We start from the raw sequence: 23885 nt of genomic DNA on the forward strand, positions 1-23885 counted from the left end.
ACTTTGAATGTGTCTGAGCATGTTTCAGTAAAATACATTTTGAGCACGAGCTCACTTATTCTGAATATGTCCACTTCAATATTCCATCCTCAAAAGGCTGAAACTCAAAGTGTCCTGACCTAATCTGCTCACTACCAAGTAAGTTAAACGGAAAACATGAGCACAAGCACTTGACATGTCCTGTTGCTCAGCAGAGAACACTCTGAGTTCATGCAACAATTTTCCATCTGCAGCATCATGCTGAAACTCCTTGCACGATGCCAAGAGTAATGCTGCATGATACTGAATCATCACCACCAACAAACAATGGCTGGTTATACCCAGACGCAGACAGATTCCTTATATTTAGTGTGCAGAGTTGGGTGAATTAGTCAGCAAACATCAGGGAAATTTCCCATTAAGAAGAGGAGGAAAAATACCGTCAATAACAAACCCTACACACTGTGAAAAACCTGCAGAAACTGTATTTAAAAGTGGTTCCAAGTCTCTGTTAAAGACATATATGTTTAACAGTTCAGGGAAAATGTAAACAAAATGGCTCAAATTAGATAAAAGGTCAAGTATGCAAGAGTGCCACTGAAATTCCTGCAATGTAAAATTACACTCTTTCTGGCTTCTGTCCTAACTGGAGGCCAGGGTACACAGAAAATAACATGTAAAAACTGTGTTAGGGATCTATAGTATAAATGATACACGGCTAACACGTGACCTGACAGCATTTTCCTAAAAGCCTCCTTGACATTCTCCACTGCTCCTGTGTCTGGCAATGAGAAAATGAACCCTGCTTGAGATGAATGATGAAGTTCATCCAACATTACACCTGGATGTCAAAACCTGACCTACTTTCTTAAACAGAAACCCTGAGCCAAGGGGTTTCCAGACTCACACAAATGAGGAAAGGGGATCATGAAAACAAGGGTTAGAGTAGAGCAGCTACCAAGAAGGCTAGAGATGCTAAAGTGGACCAGGATGACTGTGAGTTAAAATTATGTGCAGAGGACTGACAGGCTGACCACACACATCTCAACTATCTGGCTCTCCTCCCATGTAAACATTAACAGAACAAGCACCTTGTGGCAGTGCTCCACGTATAAACATCTCCAAGCTTAACTGGAGCTAAAGAATTTGCAGTCTCTTAATAACAGCAGTCTGCTTTAGGGGGAAATCTGTTTAGTATTGCTATGATATTAAAATGAATGTATTTAAAAGAAAAAAAACATAACCCTGTATACATATTTTTATACTGTGGTTGGATATTTGTGCCTTAGCACTGCACTCCAAGTGTGGCTGCATTATAAACACAATAGATTTTATGGTTACAATACTATCACTAAAACTTGTTACCATGCGGAGCACATGCACGCTGTGAGTTAGGAGGATGAGAGAGAGGGTATCGGTGATTGTTCCAGCCTGGACACACAGCCACAAATCCGCTTTTGTATCTTACCCAGAAGCTCTTTTGGGACCTCCGACACTTCCTCGCTCATTTTGCTGAAGATAATATCCAAAACAACGATAAGAACAGGCTCAGCGCATCGAGAAGCCTTAAATTATGAGGGGAAATCGTGAGCGGAAAAAGAGGAAAGAGTCAGGTGGTTCCTCCGCCGCCGCTGCTGCTGCTGGGATTCTCCCGGTTACATGCTCCTCTTCTCTCGCAGTGTCCGGACAATGTATCCGCTTGTGTTTAGGCGCATCCCTTTTCAGTTTGGAGAGTGGTGAGGTTTAAAGGCTGATGCTAGGGAGGGAAAATCAGCTAGAGTCCTTTTAAAATCATGCTGAAACCCTGCAGCCTGAGCGCCTGGCCGAGATAAAAAGACCACCGCTTACACGCTCTCACACACACACTCTACTGTCGGTAATGGGCTACAGTAGGCTACCAGCCAATGGTGGGAAACGGGGCCCCTCCCCGGTCGGTGATGCGACAGCCTGGGAGCCGATGCGATTCCCAGAACACCGGCATGGCGTGGCAGGAGGGGGCGGCGGCGCTGGTGGTGTCAGACCGATATTAATGAGACTACAGCACCAGCTCCTGGGAAACTGGGCCCTCTAGCGGTGCCAATCCCCATGTTTAACATCTGACACACAAGACTCCCGATGCAGAAGTAGCTAAAGCGCACAGCTTCGTTAGCTTTAGAGATTATGTATATATATCGCTTGGAAGTACATTAAAAAATATATTAAAGCTTTGTTTGATGGTTGTTAGAGTCTTTTGAGGAAAAACAGCTATAGCATACGTCAAGAGTGGAAGAGTGGCAGGCTACATTTTATTGTGTGAAATAAAGATTTAATTTGTAGGAAGTGGTTTTTCCAACAGTAATATAAACGGAGTGAGGGCGACACCATGTGGTAGCTCGTCGACAGTACAGATTGCTGTAGTGGTTGCACTATGTTGGATTCATATATATATATATATATATATATATATATATATATATATATATATATGAAAGTGGAGTTTTGCAGCACTTTTTTCTTAGTAAACTATAGTTGAACTATAGTTGAAATTTGAATATTTCAGCTTTTTGAGATTGTGTCAAATAATTTGGAGAATCAGGTAGAGTGCTGTAAAAAAGTATTTGTCCTCTTTCTGATTTCTTCCACCCTTGCTAAATCATAAGTTACATGTAGTTAACAGTTTTTGGAAGGCTGACCGGTCACAGTTAGACTCTTCATAGCTGCCCATACTTCCTCCTTACTTGCACTTCCTAAATCACTGTCTTTATTTCATCTGTTCTTTCTCATTTGCAACACACTCTTCACTTCTTATCATATATTTATCCTTAACCGCCAAAACCTGCTGCAAATCATTTCCAGCCCAATCTCTCCAGTCCTCTTCTCCTTCATGCGTAGTATCTCAGTACTCCTGTCTGCTTTCATAATCTTAATCTTTGCAAACCTCTTCCTTCAAATACTTTCCTGAACTTCCTCTTTCCACCACCAAATCTCTGATTCCCAGAAACTATACCATCTGAAGTTAAGTACAGCATATACAAACAGTAGCTTTGGCAATGGAAACTCAAGTTTATAGAGTACATATACACTTATAAAATGACAAACGATACAAAGAACATTCTGCTTTATCACATAACTTTGTAAAACAGGTATACAGTTTTTATAAATGTGTAACGGACTGCAGACTAGAGAGCATTGTTTACTTCATCTATTGTTAAGCTGCAGTTTGGGTTCTGCTGCTTAATCTCATGGAGTCTCTTCTTTAGTTTTTCTGCCATGGAGTTAAGATCTGAAGCTGTTAGCATGTCGGGAATCTTCCTCAGCTTTTCCTCCGGAGCCTTTGCCAGCCAGTCTATGATGTGATCCATGAGAGGCTCTCTCTGTTTGGGGAGACTGCACCTCTCTTCCGACGAGGTAAGGATGTATCTGTTGCAAGGAGACAATGGTTTAATTGGCATCTTTTTTGAATTTAGAGGTGAAGGAGTGCTGGAGAATAATCAAACAGACAAAGAGTGTGCTCACTTGGAAACAAACTTCTTGATTTTTCCTACACGCATCCTGTGTGCATGGAAGAATCCTGAGAGGAATGTCCTGAGAGTCTCACCTGAGAAAGTTTGAAATAACTTTGTAAATTTGGTTGCATTAAAAAAATATTTTGTTTTTGGCAGATAACATTAATAACATACCTCCGTTTGCAAGACTCTCACAGGTGCCACACACGGTGTCAGAATAGGCTGAGCCAGTGAGGAGTACGCTCTGCCCGCTGGAGCACTCCTGATGTTTTACACACAAATCCGCTGCAGAAGATGAGCTGGAAAAATATCCCTCTGGACACTTTTCACAAACGGTGTTTGTCTGCTGTGTACCTAAGAGAGGACAACAGAGGACTTCAGGTCACTACATTCATTGGAAGTGTAAAATGAGTTAGACATACTGATGTTTTTGATAAACAGAAGAAGATGGATGGATGGTTTAGTAGTTCATATTTAATAAATGAATACTGTACCTTTAGTTTGAACCCCGTATCCGGGGCCACACTCTGTGTGCCTGATACAGAAGTCATCAGCCGAGTAAAAGCCTTCTTTGCACCGACAGATCCTGTTGGTTGTCGGGGAGCACTCTGTTTCCACCTCCAGGTTACCTGTGCAAAGGCCGTTGCAGTACAGACACCTGGGCAGGTAGTTCCACAGATTGGTGAAGTGGCCATTTTTGCACGGCTGACACTGTGTGGGTGTGGTGGCAGTGCAATGAGCAGACGTGAACGTGCCCGGTGGACACTTGGGACATTTGAGGATTTCTCCGGTTACCGGGTCTCGGTGGTCAAAGGTGGGAACAGGATCCACCACTGAGGCACCACAGAGTGAACCAGAGAGCAGGACCAGCGCTGTCGCGATAAGCTGTGAAGAGAAATGACACGTGACATTATGCGAAAAATAAAAAAAAACAACAAAAAAGTACACTCCCAATATTACACCAGAGATAAGACATACTGAGTTCCCAACAAACATGTCGACGATGAACCCGCGTGTCTTGAAGTCTTGACGTCTAGTCTTAGGTTTATGTGTTGATGTTTAAATCACGGGAATTCCCCACATCCTTACCGCGATGACGCTATCCACGCTTGGAAAACATTTGCGCACGTACAGACGTTAGGTACGGTTCATATGCTGTCGCTATTCGTTTCGCCTTTAGGTGCACCTCGTAAAGTCAGCCATCTCTACTCCCAAGGACATAAGGCTGTTTAAAAGGCTTTTTTGGGTCAATGTTTCCGTTGTTGGGATAAACACGTGTCTTTAATAACTTTGTTGTTCTTGATGCCTTGTTTTATATAATTCAGTGCTGAAATCATAACAATAAGGTAGCTTCTAAAAGTGAAACATGAAAGCTATCACAAGGGTCTTGGTAATGTATTAAATAAAAAAATATTATAGGATTTGTTGAATTACAAAAATAGACTTTTTTTGAGATGAAACTTTCAGAAGTTTTGAATTATATACAACATGGCATCAAAAAGAGTAACAAAGTCATTAAAGGTATGTTTATCCAAACAAAGGAAAATTAATCCAAAACAACAACCTTATGTCTTTGGGTGTACAGATTGATGAACTTACGAGGTGCACCTGAAGGCACCATGAATAGCGACCTCATATTAAACCGTACATAACGCTGTAGATGCGCAATTGTTTTTTCAAGCGTTGATGACATGACTACAAGTGGTTGAAAAACAGTAATGGTGTGCGGATCGATACTGACATATGGATTCCTCCAATAACAGATATTTATCCTCTGTAATTGATTTTCATATTAAAATATCCTCATTTTATCAATTTAGGGGAAATTTGCAGTTGATTATCAGGACCATTGTGTCGATTGCTGGGAACTACTTCTTCTTCCGCCTGTCATAGTTATATGCGAAACACCGCTGTTTAAATACTGAAAAACATTTCATACACAATGCAGTTAGATAATAATTTGCGTCTATAAAATGTTTCTCAGCTATAATATTTTCAGTCATACTAGTTAGTGATTGTTAATTTAATATTTTAAAATTTTGGTATTGACTTTTCAAGTTTTGTATTTATTGTTTGATAATTCTTCATAATTAAACAATAACAACAATTAGTCTGATGACTTTTCATTAGGAAAGTCCTATTCCTATTCATTAGGAAGGTATAATTGGAAATACACTACTTTGTATGGATCCCCGTGGTCAGCCTCCAGACCTGCTCTGTCATCACCGCTGGCCCCGCAGTCGGCCTCCGGACCTGCTCCATCCCTTCCATTGGTCACTTGGCCAGCCACCTGAACCGTTTTGTTTTGGACTCAGTTTCCTTAGATCACGGCCAGCCTTCAGAACTGTTTTTTACCATGTTCTTGGACTTTTGCTCTTGGTTTTTGGACTCGGTGTATTTGTATTCTATTTTTGTGAGTGTTTTGGTATTATTATAATTTAAGTTTAACTAGTTAGTTCTGAGATCATTCTTACTATGTCTCTGAGGTTGCTTGTGATCATTTGTTTCTTAGGTTCCCCTTTGTCCTCTGTGTCCCTCTCTGTGTGTTTGTGTGTGTCCTTGTCTTTTTTTCCCTCTTGTGTTTACGTGTTCCCCTCCTTGTGTTTCCTTCCATGGCTCCCCTGTCTGTCATGTCAGTTCATGTATCTTCACCCCGGTAAGGTTGGCAATATATCGACTATCTGAGTCTATAGGCTGACGTTATTGTCAATCGTTTTTACAAGGGAGATTTTTTTATTTATTTGCCCATGAGTAATTTTGCTAATAATGTTGGCTGATGACCTCTCCTGGACTGCAAATACCACGGCAGTGGTAAAAAAGGCCCAGCAGCGTCTCCATTTTTTGAGAGTGCTCAGGAGGAACAACCTGGAGGAGAGGCTGCTGGTGACATTCTATAGAGCCACCATAGAGAGCATCCTAACGTACGGCATAACAACATGGTATGCAGGGTGCTCAGTTGCAGACAGGAAAGTACTGCAGAGGGTCATCAACACAGCCCAGAAGATCACTGGCTGCTCTCTGCCCAGCCTGGAGGCCATTGCAAACTCTCGGTACCTCAGCAGAGCTGGCAATATCATTAAGGACTACTCTCACCCTAGTAATCAACTGTTTGAACTATTACCGTCAGGCCGACGGTACAGGTCACATAAAACCAGGACAAACAGATTCAGGGATAGCTTCTTTCCCAGAGCTATCACCGTAGTAAATAAGCACAAAACAATTGAACCTGCTTAACTATACCATACTTGCCACTGTCACTATATTATGCTGCTGTTCGTACTATCATTATATGAATGCTGCTATTCTGTGTATATCGTACTTACTATTGTTTGAGTACTTCGGTACTTTTTATATTTTATATTTATATTTATTATTGCATTTTGCACCAAGGGAGTGGCACTCCAATTTCGTTGTACCTTGTACAATGACAACAAAGGCTATTCAATTCAATGAAGTTAACAGAAGCAGATAATAAATAATAATAATAAATAATAGCGCTGTTTTAATGGCACCTTCCTTTAGCTGCGAGCAAATGCACCCTCCTCAGAGTGTGCCCAAATGCAGCAGTGATTCATTTACTGAAACTCATAACAGAAAGAAAGAACGGCAGTAGCCTATGTTCAGAAAAAAAACCCAAAAACATTTTATTTAAATAAAAAAAACCACAATGGTGGGGAGGGAAACAACGAGAAACTGGCTTCTTTTTTCCACTATAATGGTGTTTACAGGCCGTTCCAGTGTTTATCTGTCTTACACACTCGACCAAACAACAAATAAGTTAAAAGTCAAAATGTCTCTTCCAGTGAACATAAAAAAATTTTTTTGTGCGATTTGGCGCATCTCAAATAAATAAATAAATGAATGAATGAAAATATTCCCTACAAACAAAACTTATAAACTCTTTGACAGGAAAACAAGCATGTTTACTTTAACAGGTTTTAGCAGTGATAACAATATTACCAGCAGTGCTGAAAACGCGTTCTGAAGGTGTGCTTGTGGCTTGTATACACAGATATTTCCGTGTCATGTGTGGCATCAATGGGGAACGTTTTTCATGCATTTTCCACCAAACCAGTGGATTGTCTTCTTCATCTACGACCTCCTCGCTAAGGTAACAGTCCACTTCTATCTATGCCTTCTCCTCCAGTGTACAATTTGGCAATTAGTTCGTCCATGTTTGGACGTCTTCTGTGTTCTAAACGCAATTCAGTTTGTGCATGTTTACATTGCTCCGCCCATCAAAAAGTCTCATGTGTGAATACATCGCCTATTGTCGGTTATTGGAGTGATGATTTTTGGTTGGAAAATTCTTGCTCCCCGACCCATTATCTCCCTCTATGTCCCTTGTTTCCTCTTTGTCCCTCTCTCCGTGTCCCAGTCATGTCATTGTTTTCGTCTCCCGATCAGTGGTGTGTCTAGAAAACTTTTGTTGGGGGGGCCAGGTAGGGGCACAGATTTGGAGAAGGGTGGCAGATGTAATTGGCAGATAATGTTAAAAACAATTCTACCAACCGTTAACCATAATTCAATAATCCTGTAAACCTAATAACCGAATGCGCTTTTAACTCTTATTAGAATGAGATTTTAACCACTACGGTGCAAAGTTTTTAGATACTGCGTTGATAAAGTACAAGAGATACAATCAGTCAGTGTTTATTCAGCAGTCAAGGACAGCAATATTTGCATAGTATTTTTACTGACATGTAGTGCACATATGTTTTGGGCAAAAACATTTTTGAATATTAAAATACGAACATTTTTAACATACAATTGGCAAATTAGCCAATGCCAATGCAAAACCAATGCCTGTTAAAAAAAAAGAAGATAATCTTCTCACAAACTGGTGTTTGATTTTGAAACAGGAAAAAAATGGGGAAACAAATGAAAAGACTAACATTTGAATAAAACCTGGAAGCAAGTAAATACTTTATATGCTGCCTTATGGTAAACTTTGGTAATATTGATGTATAAAGAACAACACTGGCTGATGATGAAATACAGTCAGCTGGCATGGTGACACTGCCAGTATTAACCTGCAGGGCTGGACTGGGACAAAAAATTGGGCATTTTGACTACAGACCGGCCCACCAGGTATTAAAGCCATAAAGCCTTTGAATGAAAACAAATGCTGTTGTGACAGTGATGTACAGTCTTTTTGGTATATGTATGATTTCTATACATTTTACGTCAGATAAAAACTTTGTTCGCAAGATTCAGATAATTATTTAATAAAAGCTAAATATTTGAATTGAGAATAAAAAAGAAAAGTATTTCTTTGTGCCCCCCTCTCCCTGTTAATGCCCCACCTGGCCCCCTGGCAACACTTTGCTAGACCCGCCCCTGCACAGTTACCAGCTGTCAGCTACTTAGAAAAGGATCCTGGTGTTATTTGTCTCTCAGAAACAGTTCATAACTTCCCTTCAACTCATTCATGTCACCTAAAAGGTAAACCTGTTTCTCCATCACAGCTCTGATGATTCAGTAAGGACATCTCCTGGTTTCATCTTCATGTTTCCCTCTCACCACATATCCAAACCAACATCATGACCAGCAGCTTTACAGCTGTGGCTCCAGCAAACATCAGCTGATAGTAGAAATTAATATTAAATAAATTCTAACAACAGCTGATCGAGCTTAAACGTGCTGCTGTTGTTTAGCGCGACATCCGCTGGGTGATAAACAAACAAGAGAGACGATCAGCTGATCATTGATCAGTTTCATGATTGAAATAGCAATAGAAGAGGGAGGGGAGATAAGAGAAGAGGCAGCTGTAAAGACAGAATAACTCCAGCTTTGTGTCTTTTTCCATTCTAGCTAAAGTACGGGACAAACTGCATCTCTTCTCAGCTCAATACGAAACGCGTAATATTTTCTCTGAATGAGGGACCATTCCATTTTTTAAGGAGCTGTTGGCAACTCTACTAACTAACCTTATGAATAAAATAAAGTTCACTATCAGTAACATCATAGCAACCGAACAGCTGTATAGAAACTCGTCATGCTAGCTCATGCAGTATGAGGTATTGTAACTGACTGTAAAAAGTCAGCACAACAAAAATAAACTCCACCTAAACTTGGTTTATATCTGACCCAGATAGACTACAGGTCATAACTTCTTACCTGAAGTTCAGTTCACCTGACACCCGGACCGGCGGCCACCTCGGGTCTCTCCTCCTGCCTCACCTTCCCTCATCCACCTGTTGCCTCTGTGGAAGCTCCGCCATAGCCACCACCAAACAACTGAGTTGTTTTTACACATCGGCCTATGGGGCGCCGTTTGTAAAGTGAAACATGCTGAAATTAACGGCAACATTTTTCCACATTTAGCTCAAAACCTTACAAAAACATGTTTTTTCGAGTAATTTTTTACAACATTTAGTAAAATATTTGTAACTTTTCATCAAATGTTAAATATTAAATCTAAATGTTAAATATTAAATCTAAATATTATATTTAAATCTAAATGTTAAATGTTAAATCTAAATGTTAAATGTTAAATCTAAATAAAATATTTAAATCTAAATGTTAAATCTAAATCTAAATGCTAAATCTAAATCTAAATGTTAAATGTTAAATCTAAATCTAAATGCTAAATCTAAATGCTAAATGTTAAATCTAAATATTATATTTAAATCTAAATGTTAAATGTTAAATCTAAATGTTAAATGTTAAATCTAAATGTTTAGGCTAATATGCAAATTTATTGCACGGATCAACGGAAATACCAAAATAAAAGCTTCCCGAAAACCTCCGGTGCAAAATTGTGTCTGTTCTCCTCACTTCTCCCCGCCATGTGCTGCTTCACTTCTTGCCTACGAGCATGTCCAGCGATTTTGCTGGACATGTGCTGCAGCGATTGTGAAGTGGAGACTGCAGCTGCTAAGAGTGCACTACTGCTGAACCTTTGGATGGCCGACAAAACGGATCTTCCGATGTTTTCAGCTAAATCGCCGGACGTGCTTTCTCATGGTCCGTGCCGGGTTATGGCTGAATTCCAGTGGAATGACGTCCCGCCATAATAGACGTTCCAGCCATGTGTTGCAGCCCTAAACCTAACCTTATCCCTAACTATAACTTTATTCCTAACCTTTACTAGCAGTTAAATGACGTAAAATAGTGTTTTCCAAAGCGATTTTTAGAAAATGAACGAACATGTGTAGATTGAGTCCAAACAGTTCTCGTGTGCTCTCCTTTTTCCGATGCCGTAATTTAGGAACGTGTTGGGTACCCGAAAGCATAAAATGTTGACAATTTGTCACCTAGCGAAAATTACGCTTTGGGAGTGAGAACGTGTCTGACCACTACCGGCACACTTTTGCACCGGAGGTTTTCGGAAAGCTTTTATTTTGGTATTTCCGCTGATCCGTGCAATAAATTTGCATGTTAGCCTAAACATTTAGATTTAACATTTAACATTTAGCATTTAGATTTAACATTTAGATTTAGATTTAAATATAATATTTAGATTTAACATTTAACATTTAGATTTAACATTTAGATTTAGATTTAAATATAATATTTAGATTTAACATTTAACATTTAGATTTAACATTTAGATTTAGATTTAAATATAATATTTAGATTTAACATTTAACATTTAGATTTAACATTTAGATTTAGATTTAAATATAATATTTAGATTTAACATTTAACATTTAGATTGAATATTTAACATTTAGATTTAACATTTAACATTTAGATTGAATATTTAACATTTAGATTTAACATTTAAAATTCTGTTTTAAATATGAAAAGTTACAAATATTTTACTAAATGTTGTAAAAAATGACCTGTTCGGAGCTAAATGTGGAAAAGTGTTGCCGTTAATTTTAGCATGTTTCACTTTACAAACGGCGCCCCATATCGGCCAGCATCTGGCCAATCCACCACCTCTCATTGTTCATGCCGTTACAAAAAATAAATAAATAAGTCATCAGCCCACCGTGCAAATGTCCGACGGCTAGTCCAGCTATGTTAACTTGTTAACCTTTCACCGAAAAAATGTTTTCTGCGGTGCCGTCTTTCGTGCTTGGATATCTGAGCTTCACTGTGAAACCATAATCGTACATTTGATATTTCATTAAATTTTATTGTTTTAGCTTCGGGGTGGCACCTGGGGTGGCCAGTCTGCTTGGGGGGGGTGGCCTGTGCCCCCCCAGGCCACCCCGCTGGACACGCCACTGCTCCCGATTCTATTCCCATGTTCCCGTGTCTGTTTCTTCCCTGGTCCCAGTGTCAAGTCCATGTGTCTTAGTCTGCATGTTTCCTGTTTTATTTTGACAGTCTCTACTCTCGTGTTCAGTGTGTTCTCTTTTGCTTCCTCCTGCCTCATCACGTATTAACTTTTTACAGCTGTAAACTTTTGCAAAACTTTTGCGAGATCCCAAGTTTGTTTTGCGAGATCTCGCAAAACTTTTGAGCTGGACGAAGGCAACGCTTGTTTGCCAATCCTTGCCTTGACATCTGCATCGGTTCGACCTTGCTGGTCGATGATGCTGCCTAGGTAGGTAAAAGAGTGTTCTTCCTCCAGAGGACTCCCACTAAGGTGATTGGGTTGTTATTATTGGACTTGATCTTAAGGATTCTGGTCTTCTCCTTGTTGATGGTGAGTCCAACCCTTAGCTTACAAGAAGGTCGTCATGTGACATTATTTTTTGTCATATTGTGAAAGGGGCTGCGGTAGGCTACCTGCTATTTAAAAGCTGCATGAAATCCTCTGCAGGTTAGCGCAGGATAAACAGGTAAATCTGCACTACTGTGATGAGTTTAAACTAAAGAGCAGTGTGTTGGACTGGTGCACAGGGACGTGCACACCTTAACTGCTTCCCTACTTACTTTGCTGTTTAGACGCAAAGAAACCCACTATAATGTAAACAACAGAAGAGTTTTTATTTTCCTTCTTTTTCTCTGCTCACGTTCTACTTACCTGGTTATCTTTGTTAGAATTCAAATTTAGACTGAAGTAAAGTTTGTATTCCTACAGTGATTATTTTATTATTACATTAATGTAGCACAAGGTTCAGTAAGGTTTGGAAAAAAATAGGTGGTAGAAGGTTGTTCAAGGAGCTAGTTTTTACTTTATTACTTTTCAAAGTACATTTCAGAGCCTGTACTTTTTTTTCTTTTATTTGAGTAAAGATCTTTCATTCGAAAATAGAAAATTGAACCCACACTAAAATAAGGAAAAATAAATATACACTTGTTGGGTTATTTAACTTGAGTGGTGCTTAGGGGTCTGCGATATGTTGAGTATACTTGATTTAATGCAAGTTTTTCCACATACGATGGTTAAGAAGGCTTTATTGTAACATTCGAGTATACATCGAGTAATTGCCATCGAAGAGATAAGAGATAAGATAAGATAAAACTTTATTAATCCCTCGGGTGGGTTCCTCTGGGAAATTCGGTTTCCAAAAGCACAGCACCGACAGAAGTTACAGAGTTACAGAATATTATATACGCACACACACACATATATAAATACAGAGACATATATAAATAAAATATACGAAGGGGATAAATAGAATAAATAGGAATAAAAATAAAAATAAAAATACAAGTGAATTGCACATTTCAAGTATTGAGGTCTATTGCACCATTGACTATTAACAAAAGTATTGCACAGTGAAGTGAAGAGGCACTACAGCTTAGTTGTCCCCCCCTCCTTTGTCCTCCTGTTTCCCCTCCCTCCCTTTAACGCCATCAGTTAAACAGTCTGATGGCGTGTGGGACAAAGGAGTTTTTAAGTCTGTTGGTTCTTGTCTTTGGGAGAAGCAACCTGTCACTGAACAGACTCTTCTGGTTGTTAATGGCCGTGTGCAGAGGATGCCCAGCATTGTCCATAATGTCCAGCAGTTTTTTTAGTGTCCTTTTCTCTGCCACTGACACCAGAGTGTCCAGCTTCATGCCGACCACAGAGTCAGCCTTCCTGATCAGTTTCTCCAGCCTGGATGAGTCCTTCTTTGCTGTGCTGCTCCCCCAGCACACCACAGCATAGAAAATATACATCGAGTATTTGCCATCGAAGTACTAAACTGTCTGTATGAAATTCACTGAGTTTTTTTTCTCCTACACCCTACAAGTAAGTCATTGGTTTTCTAAAAAAAATTGTCTACCCGGTGCACTGCGCTCAGCATGTGTTTATATACTACCAGATAGGGAATAATATGGCGACAGACGAGCGAGGGAAGAAGACACGTTGTCATTTGGATTTCACAAAGAGGTCAAATAAAATGTGTTCATTTACAAAAATTGCAACAAACAAATTTATTCCGCTGCAAAATTAGGAATGTTTTAAACGTCTCCCCACAGAAAACGTTGAATAAACCAACTGTGACACCTGTGACTGTTCTTGGTCAGTTGTTTTTATAGTCACTATCTAGACTTTTGCTTCTGTAATTTAAGGTCATCACATTTTTTAAATTTTACAATTATATATATTTTTAACCCTTTAGCGTTCTGCTCAACCAGTTGGTAGAGTACATTTTCAGGTCCTATGTCTAACTGAGGCTTTCACTGAAATTGACCTAACTTATTCAGTCTTTTCTACCAACTGTAATATATACATCTGTAATGCCAAGAAATACCACCAGAGGGCACTGTGGATGCAAACGGTTGGTTCTTCTTATCCCTCTCCCAACCAGGAAGTCAGAAACAAAAAACCATCCAACATATTTTGAGTGTTTTTGATGAAACTAAAGTAGGAAGGTATCATTTTCTGATATAGTGTTAGAGGACTTACAAGTCACATCTGTTTAGTATGTGATCAATTGCTGTTGATAAATCACATTAAGTGTTAGCACAGCAAGAATATGCTGAAATAATTTCCTCAGTAAATAATTTTTGTAACTTTCTGAGTAAAATGTAATCAAGAGTAGCATGTGGAAATCACAAATATCACAACTAATTACCTTTTAACCAATTTACAGTAGCTGGTAAATTAATATTACTAAGTTGTCAAAATTATAATTTCATGTTCAACAAGTACTATATGGCAATTACATGGCTAAAAAGCACATGGTCCTGTGGCGGATTCGTGACTGGTGTCTCATGATACCATCCACCTTCAACCACAGTGTGTTTGAGGTCATGGTTTCATATGAAGCCAACATGGCTGGCACCAGTATTTTGCCAACAAACCAGATGAGAAGGGCTTTAAATTGTTCTGCCAACCAAGTTCATCTGGCATCATTCACGACTTGCTGCTGTATCAACGGGGATCTACATTCTTCAATGCTCCCCTCCGTGCAAAGGAACAGAAGCTATCTCTAGGCCAAAGTTGTAAAAAACACTTTTGAAACCCATAAAAGAACCTCAGCTCTTCACAAGTTTCAGCTTGGTCCAGAACTTGAACAATTCCTTTGTGTCAGGTGCATTAGTACTGTGTGATCAAACTGCAGTGGTGGAGCTCCCCTGATGAAGAAGGGCTATGGAGCTGTGATTACAGCTCTGATGAAGGTCTGATTGCAGTAAAATGATTTGACAACAAATGTGTCAACCTTCTTAATGCCTGTGGGTTCATGCCTCTTTCATCGGTCAAATGGTGGAGCAAAGAGTCCAATGCAAAGATCACCATTCCATGCCCATCACCCATCCCTGTATATAATTAGCATATGGGAGGAAGAGGTAGAGCTCAATATTTTAAAAACTATAGGGTCTATTGAAAAACAAAATGATTGGTTGTGGTTATTACTTACCCAAGTCAATAAGAAATGCAAGAAAAACATTTTTCCATTGCTGTTTTGGACCTTGAACGGTTAAAAGCACATTTTTACTTTCACTTGGTTTTTTGTTTGTTTCTTTGTTTTGTCTCATGAATAATTGTTGATGGACTTTTTTGTTGCTATGATCTTTTGGTTGATAAAGGTCTACTACTGACGAGCGCAGATCCACTGAGCGCTCAACACAGACAGCATAGTCAGAAGGAAGAGCGCAGGGCAAGCTAGCAAGACAGAAGTTAATCTCTCCTTGCAACATGGCAAATTGAACCTCCCCCACCCTCATTCAGATCTGGCGTTTGGAATTATTTTGGTTTTCATGTGACGTATGACCCTGAAGGTAAGCGAGTCATGGACTAAAGTAAAACAGTATGTTGGATGTGCCATGCAATGCTCAATTACATGGGTGGGAACTAGTGTGTTAGCGCAGTTAGCTCGTTAACGTGTTTGCCGTCTAGCCCCATGCACGGGGCGATCGGCGGTAGCTCGTTAACGGAGATTTGCCGTGTTGTGGCGTTAAGGTCATTTCAACGAGATTAACCTGAAAGCACTAGTGGGAACACAACGAATATGACTGCACATTTACGCCGACATCATCCTAGTGCAAAGACAAAAACAACAAGCATGCTACTAACTTTAGCCGAGTCATTTAGACAGCTGTTAGCACATGATTCTCCTTATGCTGCTGAGAATATAGCCCAGAAGAAGCGGATAGTATAGCTTTTATTTTGGAAAGAGACATTTCTCTGTAATAAACTCTCTTTTCCAAAGATGAGTGATTCCTCAATCAGATACAGGGCTTGCAATATCGCTAGCCCGACGTCCTGGGGCTAGCGATTTTTTCAGTCGGGCTACCAAAATCTATCTCTTCCCTGCCCGTCGGGCTATTGTAGGAAGGAAAAATATATGTCAATGCTTTTGCATTTTTTCGGAAATGTAGCTGGGTAATTATGTCATTGGCATCGGTGAGCCACTGTCAATATGTGACATATTGAAATCGCGTTTGAATTTGCGCTTGTTTTTTTGCTTTCACTTTGCAATCGTGCGAACTGTGTATAGAGAGCGACAGCACTGATCTGTGAGTGATGATAATTTGTGCACCAATTCCTCTGACATCGTCTTATTAATCGTTAGCTTACTATGCAAACATGACAAGTGAAATCTTCCGCAGCAAGCTTAAACATGTGAGAGGTTGATCACGCAGAGAATCGCTGAGCTTATGTGAGTGCATGTGTAAAAGCAGCAGGATATATATTTTAGTTCTGCTGAGCCAAATAAGACAGGTCAGGGTGAAGAAGTGACAGCCAAAGAAAAGCTTACCACAAAATGGAGAAGTTATGACAAATCAGACTATAAGGCAAAAAGAAAGTGCAGCTTTATGGTTTCATGGACAAAAGAATTTCTGTGGCTGCAATATGACGAGCTAAATAACCAGGGCTGCACATAAGTGGTCCGCAGGTGTGCATTCGCTGTCAAAATAAAAAACACGCACAAGGGTTAGGGTTAGGGTTAAATTTTAAAACTGTACTTTTGAGTTAAAATATGTATTTATAATTTTAATAAATGACAAATTAAAAAGGCATGAACATTTTTTTGTATCGAAAAAATATCGAACCGTGACACCAAAGTATCGAACCGAACCGAACCGTGAATTTTGTGTATCGTTGCACCCCTAGTATATATATATATATATATATATATATAAAAAACAAACACCCAGCACGCCCCTGCGGGCGGTTTATCCTTCCTTCAAGCTCGGGTCCTCTACCAGAGGCCTGGGAGCTTGAGGGTCCTGCGCAGTATCTTAGCTGTTCCCAGGACTGCGCTCTTCTGGACAGAGATCTCCGATGTTATTCCCGGGATCTGCTGGAGCCACTCGCCTAGCTTGGGAGTCACCGCACCTAGTGCTCCGATTACTACGGGGACCACCGTTACCTTCACCCTCCACATCCTCTCGAGCTCTTCTCTGAGCCCTTGGTATTTCTCCAGCTTCTCGTGTTCCTTCTTCCTGATATTGCTGTCATTCGGAACCGCTACATCGATCACTACGGCCGTCTTCTTCTGTTTGTCTACCACCACTATGTCCGGTTGGTTAGCCACCACCATTTTGTCCGTCTGTATCTGGAAGTCCCACAGGATCTTAGCTCGGTCATTCTCCACCACCCTTGGGGGCATCTCCCATTTTGACCTCGGGACTTCCAGGTTATACTCGGCACAGATGTTCCTGTACACTATGCCGGCCACTTGGTTGTGGCGTTCCATGTATGCCTTGCCTGCTAGCATCTTGCACCCTGCTGTTATGTGCTGGATTGTCTCTGGGGCATCTTTACACAGCCTGCACCTGGGGTCTTGCCTGGTGTGATAGACCCCAGCCTCTATGGATCTTGTACTCAGAGCTTGTTCTTGTGCTGCCATGATTAGTGCCTCTGTGCTGTCTTTCAGTCCAGCTTTGTCCAGCCACTGGTAGGATTTCTGGATATCAGCCACCTCCTCTATCTGCCGGTGGTACATACCGTGCAGGGGCCTGTCCTTCCATGATGGTTCCTCGTCTCCCTCCTCTTTCTTGGGTTTCTGCTGCCTGAGGTATTCACTGAGCACTCGGTCAGTTGGGGCCATCTTCCCAGTGTATTCTTGGATGTTCCTTGTCTCATCCTGGACTGTGGTGCTGACACTCACCAGTCCCCGGCCCCCTTCCTTCCGCTTAGCGTACAGCCTCAGGGTGCTGGACTTGGGGTGAAACCCTCCATGCATGGTAAGGAGCTTTCTTGTCTTTATGTCAGTGGCTTCTATCTCCTCCTTTGGCCAGCCTATTACCCCAGCAGGGTACCTGATCACGGGCAGGGCGTACGTGTTGATGGCCCGGATCTTGTTCTTACCATTCAGCTGACTCCTCAGGACTTGCCTGACCCTCTGCAGGTACTTGGTGGTTGCAGCCTTTCTAGCGGCCTCTTCATGGTTCCCATTTGCCTGCGGGATCCCCAGGTACTTGTAACTGTCCTCTATGTCTGCAATGTTGCCTTCTGGTAGTTCAATCCCCTCAGTTCTGACTACCTATGTGGCGTACAAATATATATATATATATATATATATATATATATATATATATATATATATATATATATATATATATATATATATATATTATATATATATATAAACAAAACATTTCAGTTCATTCAGAATTTTGAATTCAAAGTAGAAAAAAATATTGAATGGTCAATTTGAATGAGCATACCAGTGCAATTTGAAGTACTATATAGTTTGGGGGGTTATTTAAACATATCGTGATATATATTGTGTATCGTGATATAGCCAAAAATAGATTTTTCTCATATCACTCAGCCATAGTGGTGCTCTTTACCATCTCGTGTCAGCAGTGACATATGTATGCAAATGAATATAATTATAAAAAATAAAAGTGGAAGGACACCTGGAAACATGCAAAAGGTTTCTAGTTATAAAGAAGTCAGTGGGCTGGCAGTAACAGGCTGCGAGCCAGTTCTCTGGAAGGGCTGGTCGTACAGCTCAACACTGTTCCTGTGAAGACTAGGTGCAGTTTGAATGTGGAAGCTTCCCTTTGTTCTTGTAAAGTTACTGTCTATTGTGAGAAAATGTAAAGTTTTGAGGAAAGTTTATGTTTAGTAGAAATGAGTCTTTATTTACTTTGATTACAGTTTAATAAAGGGCACATAAATAGATACCTTTAAAGAAAGGCTTGTATGAATTTCTAATGAACATTTGACACACCAGATGCCCCTAAGCTGAGATGAGTTATTTTGTCCAAAGTGGCCATTGTTTCCTTCTGCACCGAGCTCTGACTCACCTGGAGAAGCCTGGAAGCACTGTAAGGATCATGTTCTTTGATTTCTCCAGTGCTTTTAACACCATCCAGCCACGACTTCTGAGAGACAAGCTGGAGCTATCGGGAGTGGACCACCACATGTCCCAGTGGATACTGGACTACCTCACAGAACGTCCACATTATGTGAGGACACAGGGCTGTGTCTCTGATATGCTGGTCTGCAGTACGAGGGCCCCACAGTGAACTGTGCTGGCACCGTTCCTCTTCACCCTCTACACTGCAGACTTCTCCATCAACTCCCCACACTGCCACCTACAGAAGTTCTCTGACGACTCTGCCATAGTCGGCCTCATCACAGGTGAGGACGACTCAGAGTACAGACAGTGGACTCTGGACTTTGTGGACTGGTGTCAGCAGAACCACCTGCTGATCAACGCCGGGAAAACCAAGGAGTTGGTGGTGGACTTCCGGAGACGCAGACCCACCACACTGACACGGGTGAACATCCAGGGAGTGGACATTGAGATAGTGGACTCTTATAGGTACCTGGGTGTTCACCTGAAGTGTTCACCTCTTTACAGGAAGGGCCAGAGCAGACTCTACCTGCTGAGGCTGCTGACATCATTTGGAGTACAGGGAGCGCTTTTAAAGACCTTCTATGACTCTGTGGTGGCATCTGTCATTTTTTACAGTGTTGTATGTTGGAGCAGCAGTTTATCGGCAGCTGAGAGGAAGAGGTTGGATAAACTCATCAGGAAGGCCAGCTCTGTTCTGGGATGCACCTGGACCCAGTGCAGGTGGTGGGAGACAGAAGGACTGCTGCATCCTCGATGCATGAAGGAGCGTTTCCGCAGGTCCTTCCTCCCTGCAGCTGTCAGACTGTACAATCAGAACTGCTCCCAACAAACATAGATGTTTGCATCTGCGCTGTAACTGCAATAATTTAATCAACCGATTCGCACTACAACCTGGTTTGCCTCTTATCTGTAGTTATTTTTATTTAATTTAATAACCATACAGCACTCTGTTTATAGTAACCATTGTCCATATGTAAATATGTAAGAAAAATTGTGTATGTTTCTGTTCTGTGTCCTGTGTACTGTTTGTTTGTATATGTGTCTTTCTGGCTGCTGTTACAACCAAATTTCCCCTTGTGGGACAATTAAAGGATTATTCTATTCTATTCTATTCTCTTGATAAAGAAATAAGCTTTGGGTGGCGGAAATACAAACAGGGTATCAGCACACCTACTTACTTACAGCATCATTTCCTTAGGGACTAATAAAGTATTCTGATTCTGATTCATAAGGACACAATGTCTGTACTTTTGCCACCTCCGCTTGTTACTATATCAGGTGTTTACTCAAAGTTGCCACTAGATGGCGCATAACGCTAAGGAGGAACATAGACCCTCTTACAGGTCAGGGCTGCAGCACAAATCCTGCAGTCAAGCACTGAACGAACTTTTGTTGATGGACAGTTGCAGGGTTTATGACTACACACCTCCCACATCTGCCAATTATCACAAACACCCGATTGCACTACTTGCTGCAAACGGTGGCACAAGCAGTTTTAGAGGGAAATTACTTTTTCACAGAGGGGCAGGTGTGGATAGCTTTTCTCCCTTAATGAATGAAATGATCATTGGAATACTTCATTTTGAATTTATTCAGGTTATCTTGGTCTAATATTACTGTGACAAAAATGCAAAACATTAGAAATCAGGAAGGGGGCAAATACTCAAACAATACTGTATTTTTGTGAGTTTAAAAGGATCCTTTAAAACAGTACATTATTATACTTTAACAAAACTTTGATGAGCAGTGCATTCTAAGTTCTCTTGACATTAGGCTGAAATCGCTGCCAATTCTTCATTTTATTGTCAAGTAAATGATCAAATAATTAATACAGTTATAATTACAATGAGTTTACTAATGTGCTTATGCAATGATTAATTCATGAAATTGTCCTATTGTTATATCCACGACTGTTACACTTTGGGAGTGAGAACGTGTTGGATCTCTAACAGTTCCTCACTCTAACTGTAGTACTTTGTAATACAATTACAAAGTATGTGTTTTACTCCAGGATCATGATAACAAGAAAGACGAGCTACATTTTCACTTGTTTGAAATAATTAGTTCATTCATAGGAAGGTCATAAGGGAGGAGGCGATACAGGAGGTTGTGACTTTAGGTTACAATGTGCGCGATACTTTGTTTGGTTTTTACACTTGGCAGGTAAAATATTTCAGTTTGAATGACATTCGCACAATCTTATAAAAATCCTTTTATTTAAAACTTTAAATAACATCACAATGTCATGTTTAAAATATTTTCATATTTCAGTTTTTTTTGTGTGGAATTCCTAGTTGTTGTTGTTTTATTTTTCACCCTTAAGCTCTTAACAATGTTTACAAAAACAGCTGTAGCAATGTGAATATATGTATTTAATAGCTTGTTCATTGTGGCCCTTATTTCATAGGAATAATTCACAACTCTTCTGTAATGGAGTCATGTGTCTTCTAATCAGAAGCCTCAATGTATAAAAATAATATTATTTGTTTTAACATTTGTCTACCTTTATTACAATGCGTGTACGCCAATAAAATGGAGAATGGTGTAAAAATATCCTCCTATAACACTTATAAAAGATTTTCAATGTGTAACGGACTGCAGACTAGAGAGCATTGTTTACTTCATCTATTGTTAAGCTGCAGTTTGGGTTCTGCTGCTTAATCTCATGGAGTCTCTTCTTTAGTTTTTCTGCCATGGAGTTAAGATCTGAAGCTGTTAGCATGTCGGGAATCTTCCTCAGCTTTTCCTCTGGAGCCTTTGCCAGCCAGTCTATGATGTGATCCATGAGAGGCTCTCTGTTTGGGGAGATTGGACCTCTCTTCCGACAAGGTAAGGATGTATCTGTTGCAAGGAGACAATGGTTTAATTGGCATCTTTTTTTAATTTGGAGGTGAAGGAGTGCTGGAGAATAATCAAACAGACAAAGAGTGTGCTCACTTGGAAACAAACTTCTTGATTTTTCCTACACGCATCCTGTGTGCATGGAAGAATCCTGAGAGGAATGTCCTGAGAGTCTCACCTGAGAAAGTTTGAAATAACTTTGTAAATTTGGTTGCATTAAAAAATATTTTGTTTTTGGCAGATAACATTAATAACATACCTCCGTTTGCAAGACTCTCACAGGTGCCACACACAGTGTCAGAATAGGCTGAGCCAGTGAGGAGTACGCTCTGCCCACTGGAGCACTCCTGATGTTTTACACACAAATCCACTGCAGAAGATGAGCTGGAAAAATATCCCTCTGGACACTTTTCACAAACGGTATTTGTCTGCTGTGTACCTAAGAGAGGACAACAGAGGACTTCAGGTCACTACATTCATTGGAAGTGTAAAGTGAGTTAGACATACTGATGTTATGGATAAACAGAAGAAGATGGATGGATGGTTTAGTAGTTCACATTTAATAAATGAATACTGTACCTTTAGTTTGAACCCCGTATCCGGGGCCACACTCTGTGTGCCTGATACAGAAGTCATCAGCCGAGTAAAAGCCTTCTTTGCACCGACAGATCCTGTTGGTTGTCGGGGAGCACTCTGTTTCCACCTCCAGGTTACCTGTGCAAAGGTTGCTGCAGTACAGACACCTGGGCAGGTAGTTCCACAGATCGGTGAAGTGGCCATTTTTGCACGGCTGACACTGTGTGGGTGTGGTGGCAGTGCAATGAGCAGACGTGAACGTGCCCGGTGGACACTTGGGACATTTGAGGATTTCTCCGGTTACCGGGTCTCGGTGGTCAAAGGTGGGAACAGGATCCACCACTGAGGCACCACAGAGTGAACCAGAGAGCAGGACCAGCGCTGGCACGATAAGCTGTAGAGAGAGACGACACCTGATTATAAGTGCTGAAAATACCTCAGAACATGTGATTTGCTATGCCTGTGAGTTATAGCTCCCTCATCCTGTAGCTCTAAAATTTCACCTAAAGTAGTGGAAATATTTACTAGCTTAAATTGCACAACTTGAAACTGCAAGTCAAAAACAGTAACACAGGAACATGCATCAAAAATATGGAAGCATTTGTTTGTTTTTAATCCTCTCACATTAGCTGTGTTTTGTTTTTAAGTTACCTCTTGTCTAATCTGACCTGGTATTTAGCTTCTACACTGACTTTTCAGGGGCCAGAATGAAACTAACAAGAGGAAACCTCTTTAACCTCAATGCAGCATCTAATGGATAAACCATCTGTACACTGTAAGCACAAAAGAGTCCACTGTGGCAAACGTCCTCTACAAATCATTGATAAAAGTGATTTAAATATTTAACTATTTCGCGTTACATAATCAAATGTAATTAAACATAAATGCATATCTCTGTTTATTCTTTTTCTATTGTAAAATATTTCCCCATTTCTAGAATTTGTATACTCTGTAAAATAAATATAAACGAGTTTTAAAATTTTTGAAATTTGAACCTATCACGTATTCCCATTTTAAGCTCTATAGTTGTGTCAAATACTCACCATGTTCATGATGGGATGTCTGTCAAAGAGGATTTGACAGCACTCGGCTTTTATAGGAACCCTTCCTGCGTGGGTGATGTGGTTTATCTAATGACCTTTAAGATGTAAACTTCATCTTAAAGGTCAAACTACTTCTGTGTAGTAAAGCAATGTTATTGAAAAAAGAAAACTGTCAGAAAATGGAAGGAAGTATTTGGAGTAATGTGTGATTTCGTTTCACTCGCTGCTGTTGCTAAATTGTTATGTGTCATCTCATCTTAAATCAGTGTCGTGACAGAGTTTTTTTGGTTCCTCCTTGTCTGATAGAAAATAATTCACATTTAAGCTCATTTCAGATTTCACCAACTGTTGCTGGGAGGCACTGA

General features: G+C 40.3%; 3 protein-coding genes across 4 annotated transcripts in view; all 3 read right to left on the reverse strand.

Moving 5' to 3' along the window:
• The window catches only part of LOC120722058 (F-actin-uncapping protein LRRC16A-like), a 66131-nt gene extending 64144 nt beyond the window's left edge, over positions 1-1987 (reverse strand). The window contains exon 1 of one of the 2 annotated variants that reach the window (XM_040012812.1): positions 1448-1987. In XM_040012812.1, coding sequence (XP_039868746.1) covers positions 1448-1487 — 40 coding nt within the window. In that variant the 5' untranslated portion in view covers positions 1488-1987. The remainder of the gene's footprint in view (positions 1-1447) is intronic. The other variant, XM_040012813.1, reaches the window with a different exon arrangement.
• A 630-nt stretch (positions 1988-2617) lies between these two features.
• Positions 2618-4609, reverse strand: LOC120722060 (tumor necrosis factor receptor superfamily member 6B-like). Its single transcript, XM_040012814.1, has 5 exons — positions 4443-4609; positions 3959-4349; positions 3639-3818; positions 3475-3556; positions 2618-3378 (listed from the first exon to the last, which is right to left on the reverse strand). The coding sequence occupies exons 1-5, from the start codon at positions 4458-4460 to the stop codon at positions 3138-3140; spliced, it is 912 nt and encodes a 303-aa protein (XP_039868748.1). The 5' UTR covers positions 4461-4609; the 3' UTR covers positions 2618-3137.
• A 17036-nt stretch (positions 4610-21645) lies between these two features.
• Positions 21646-23545, reverse strand: LOC120722062 (tumor necrosis factor receptor superfamily member 11B-like). The gene is made up of 5 exons (XM_040012817.1): positions 23521-23545; positions 22481-22871; positions 22161-22340; positions 21998-22079; positions 21646-21901 (listed from the first exon to the last, which is right to left on the reverse strand). The coding sequence occupies exons 1-5, from the start codon at positions 23527-23529 to the stop codon at positions 21760-21762; spliced, it is 804 nt and encodes a 267-aa protein (XP_039868751.1). The 5' UTR covers positions 23530-23545; the 3' UTR covers positions 21646-21759.
• Between the last annotated feature and the right edge of the window lie 340 nt (positions 23546-23885).

This window comes from Simochromis diagramma, unplaced genomic scaffold, assembly GCF_900408965.1.
Source record: "Simochromis diagramma unplaced genomic scaffold, fSimDia1.1 OVJJ01000618.1, whole genome shotgun sequence".
Classification (NCBI taxonomy): domain Eukaryota; kingdom Metazoa; phylum Chordata; class Actinopteri; order Cichliformes; family Cichlidae; genus Simochromis; species Simochromis diagramma.